The following is a 4,598-nucleotide window of genomic DNA, read 5'->3' as shown; positions in this document are numbered from 1 at the left end:
TATATATATATATATATATATATATATGTGTGTGTGTGTGTGTGTGTGTGTGTGTGTGTTATTCTGTTATGTTCACGTGGTTTTGTTTGGGGGAAGAATTTGCATGAGGAACTGTGCGGTCCACTCTGCCCCCTAGCGTCCGTTTGGATGTAACGGTTTTGTGACCACAGTAACCGAAAGAAACTGAAGAAGCACTGTTAGGTTTTTTTCCCAGCATGCACTCAAATATTTCTTAACATATTGTTGCACAAACATTTTAAAGTGGTGTTTTCCCTTTTGTTCAAATGGCACGTCATTTATATTCAAGTATGTACACGTAAGTGTTCAAAACTTTATTTCAAACAAACAAATCTTTCATGTAAAACATTGAAAATGAGTAAAGATAAACTTGAATGATCGACTCTTTGACCTTCTGGTGGTCTTAAAATACTTCTTTGTCTACAGATTTTTGCCTGTTGGGACTAAATGCTGGAGGCACTCCACCCTGTTGACTCAAACAAAGACACTAACCATTGCCAGACTTCTCCAACATTAACACTGTTAGAGCCTCACACACAATTCAGGTTTTCCTTTAAACCTTTAGATTTATTGTTCCACCTTCTGAAATACAAACGGTGGTCTACATTTAAGCTCTGAGTGACAGACGTTTAAAATATTAATAGTTTTCAGCAGTATCATCAACATGAATGGACTTTGAAGCCTAAACGTTACAGTATGACATTACATGAAAAATAATAATAAAAAAAGAGAGACTGCAGAGTCCAGATATCAAATCAGTCCTCTTCTAACGTGTGTTTCACCTGTCCCGTGTGGGTACGGAAATTTACACTTCTTTTTTGCTTTGCCAAATAAATCGATACATATAGACACAAGGTATATCATACATAATTAAATTGTCCACAAATGCTTCCATTACAATTCAGGCACAGAGTTGGAGACATTTGCTCCCAGCAACTAGTTTACGCGCAATCTGGAGATGTACGCACTTGTCCACACAGGAAACCCAGTGTGCATACTGATCTACTTGTGCTTTTTTGTGTTTTGTTTTCTGCATAGTATTAAACGACATTGTTATTTTTACAAAACGTATAAAACATAATACAAATAGTAGGTAATTTCTCTGCCAACCAGCAGCCCTCATCACATACTGTACAAATATTAGACAATACCATGTCTGTGAACTGTGTATTAGCACCATCGCTGAAATCAGTGGTACAACATCCAATATGTGCACACATCCACTCATAAAAAAAATCACACATGCTGAGACATTCTCAGGTGCAAGGAAATGAAAGAGGAAAAGGCCTCATTAAGGAAAAAGGAAGTCTGAGAAAATGGACTTCCTCTGGAGTCTGAAATGATCATTATGAGCTCAGCTGTGCTACAGCTGAAGGAAATTGTTCTCGGTAAATAGAGTCAACCAAAAACAAATGTTCATGGCCTGGTTTTGCAGGGTGTATACAGTGAAAATTTTTTTTTGTTTGTTTGTATTTTTTTAAAGAATTCAACTTGGTCAACATCAAATATTTCTTTCTATACCGTGCATTTCCATGTATTTTTGTGTTAGTCAGAGAATCTCTGCATATTGCCGTCTCTGCGAACACCACAGCTGTCTAAAAAGCGGTCACAAGGGAACTCAATGAGGTCCCCTTCCTCTAGGGGAGCAAGCCGAGCTGACCGACTGCTCTGGTAGCTGGTGAAGTCCGTGGAGACGGAGGTCGCTGCCACCGTGGGACGGAACGGTCTCCTGGTGGAGTACATGTGGCGCACGTGGACGGCTGACTTCCTCTTCTGCAGCCTCTTTCTGAGGCTCCGCCCAAGCCAGATGCCACTGATGACCAGCAGCAGCAAAGCATTTCCCACCAGTGTCACCACTGTCACCAGCTGGAGGTCAGACGTTAGAGAAGTACTGCCCTGACGGGTGGCCGCCTCCGGGAGGGTGACCAGTCCTGCACAGTGGTCACGGGGTGCCACGTGGCACACAAATCCACCAACTACTCCTTCCACGCAGACCACATAGGTCACCCCCGAGGTGAGTTCGCGGAGGGTCACAGAGCGAGAATCTCTTCCGGCGTAGACGTAGCGAGGGAAACGGTCCGGGTTGCCGAACCGGTCAAACAGAATCCGGTAGTGGACTTCGTGTAGGCCCGGTCTTGGTCCCGGTGAGTAGCGATGATGATCTCTGCTTGTCCAGTAAACGGTGACAGTGCTGGATGTCACCTGATCAACTGAAACATTGGTGATGAAATGTCGGTTGAACACACAAGGATCTGAGATAACAGGCGGTGCCTCGTCTCGATCTGACCTCAGGAGATCAAACTTTTCTCCTGGCTGGACAGGCTCGCTGGTGCTGAGCCATGTGTTTGTTGGATGACTTGGTCTGGACGTGACTAATGGACCGATCTTAGGGATAACATTTGACCTGTGGCTTCCTTTGGTACGTCTACCAGCTGCCTCTGTAGCAGGTCGTGACTCTTTCTTTGTTTTCTTTCCTTTCAGGATAGAAGGTTCTGCTGCCTCCAGACCACCTTGGTCTCCTTGGATTTCTACCTCTTCCTGGCCACCTCTTTTCCTTTTCTCCCATTCTCTCCTCATCACTGTCCCGCCTCTGTTAAGCTGTCTTAAACCTTCTCTTTCTCCTAATTCGGTTTTATTTCTGTCACCTAGCTCCATCCAATTCTCCTCACCTTTCCCCTCTCGATCTAACTTTGTTCCATCTTTCCCATCCAGTTTCTTACGTAGGCCTCCTCCCCGACTGTCCTCAGGCCCAGATCCACTCTGACAGGAATGGTTCCAGTTCCCGAGGGGGTGCAGCTGGGAGCTGTTCACATAGTCCAGATATTTCCCCCTCAGAGTTTCCGGGTAATGGCATTGCACAAACACAGTCAAAAGCTTTCGCTGAGATTGAGCAGCAGTCATCCATCTTTTCAAATCCTCAAGGCGACAGTCGCAGGTCCAGTTGTTGCCGTGAAGATCGATGTTCTGAAGAACGGCGTTGAAGGCAAAGATCTCACCTGACAGACTGGTGAGAAAGTTGTTCTTCAACCTCAGCAACTTTAAGTGTTTAAGTCTGGAAAAGGCAGAGGGGTCCACGTTGACAAGCCGGTTGTGACTGAAGTCCAGCACCTCAACCCTCTCCAAAGGGTCGAGCCATCCAGCGTTAATTTCCTCCAGCTCATTGCCATCAATCAGAAACTCCCTGAGGCTAGACAGTCCCCTCACTGCGCCTCTGTCCACGCGAGAAATCCTGTTGTTACTGAGGGAAAGCTTGGACAGCTTCTTCAGGTTTTGGAAGACGTGGTTTCCGATGTGCCGGATTTCATTTTCGGACAGCAGCAAAACGGTCAGAGATCTGAGGTGGGAGAAACTCAGAACATTAGTGAGGGCCGACAGCTTGTTGTGGGCCAGGTTCAGAAAGCGCAGGTTGGTCAGTTTCAAGAAAGCGTTTCTGTGGATGTGATGCAGTTTGTTGTGCTCCAGGTGAAGGTACTGAAGGTTGACCAAACTTGTGAAAACAGAGTCCTGCAGAACCTCTAATGAGTTACCATCCAGGCGCAGTTTAACAAGATTATCCAAGTTCAAGAAGTTCTCCGGTAGGATTTTCTTAATGGCGTTGTCATTCCCATAGAAAGTAGACAGTTTATGCAAAGATTGCAAACTCCCAGCAGGTAAAGCTGTTAAAAGATTATGCCCCAGGTAAAGCTCCTCTAGCCTGGACAGTTTCTCGAATGCTTTTGGGTGAATGGCTGCTATTTGATTGTACTGCAAATTCAGCCTTACGAGCTTACAGTACCGTGCGAAATCTGAAGCGGAGACGTTCGTGATGAAGTTGCCCCCAAGGCTCAAGATCAGCGCATCATCTGACACCCGCGCGCCTGCTTTGGGCACAGCGCGCAAGCCGCGGTTGGCGCACACGAGGTGCAGCGCATGCACGCAGTCGCAGCGCTCGGGACAAAAATCCGACACCGGGGAAGAAGATGAAAACCCGCCGAGCGACAGCAGGAAAAGGCATATTCCTACCAAGGAGGAGCCGCTGGTATCCATCTCCACATTCGTTGTTCAGGTGTAGGCGCCCCGCTCCTCTGTCATGCCGCGGAGCGACTCCTCCATGACTCACGCCGTGATCCGAAAAGCGGCGCACACCTCAGGAGCATTGCAATTCCATTAGTCCAACGTGCTCTGGTGCTGCTCACCTCCCGAATGCATCCTCCGTCCCCCCAAGTGGTCATCTGCTGCGAATTACAGAGCACGCGCACACACACACACAGATACGCACACACACACGCTGAAGAAGTCCCTCCCCTGCAACTCTGCGACCCTACCGGAGCCAGATGTGCACGCCTCGTCTCTATACGCACGAGATTCAGCACCCCGCGCGCGTCCCCAGAAAGAGCGGAAGACCCTCTGACCGACTTTTGAGCGCGCGCGCGCCCCCGCACCCACTGTGGGGTGATCCAAAGCGGACGCTGGAAGATTTCCTTCACACGGAACCCCAGGAGAACCCCCCTGAATTTATTTATTTATTTATTTATTTATTTATTTATTTATTTATTTATTTATTTATTTTAATTCTCCAAACTGTTCCCTTTTTTTTTTTT

At 46.9% G+C, this 4,598-nt stretch overlaps 1 protein-coding gene across 1 annotated transcript; it reads right to left on the bottom strand.

Moving 5' to 3' along the window:
• Positions 1-202: 202 nt before the first annotated feature.
• Positions 203-4,393, bottom strand: tril (TLR4 interactor with leucine-rich repeats). Its single transcript, XM_015028980.1, has one exon. The coding sequence runs from the start codon at positions 4,042-4,044 to the stop codon at positions 1,564-1,566; it is 2,481 nt and encodes an 826-aa protein (XP_014884466.1). The 5' UTR covers positions 4,045-4,393; the 3' UTR covers positions 203-1,563.
• Positions 4,394-4,598: the final 205 nt, after the last annotated feature.

Source organism: Poecilia latipinna, unplaced genomic scaffold (assembly GCF_001443285.1).
Source record: "Poecilia latipinna isolate Pla-1442-1.1 unplaced genomic scaffold, P_latipinna-1.0 Scaffold141, whole genome shotgun sequence".
NCBI lineage: Eukaryota > Metazoa > Chordata > Actinopteri > Cyprinodontiformes > Poeciliidae > Poecilia > Poecilia latipinna.
This window is presented reverse-complemented; position numbering and strand designations above follow the sequence as displayed.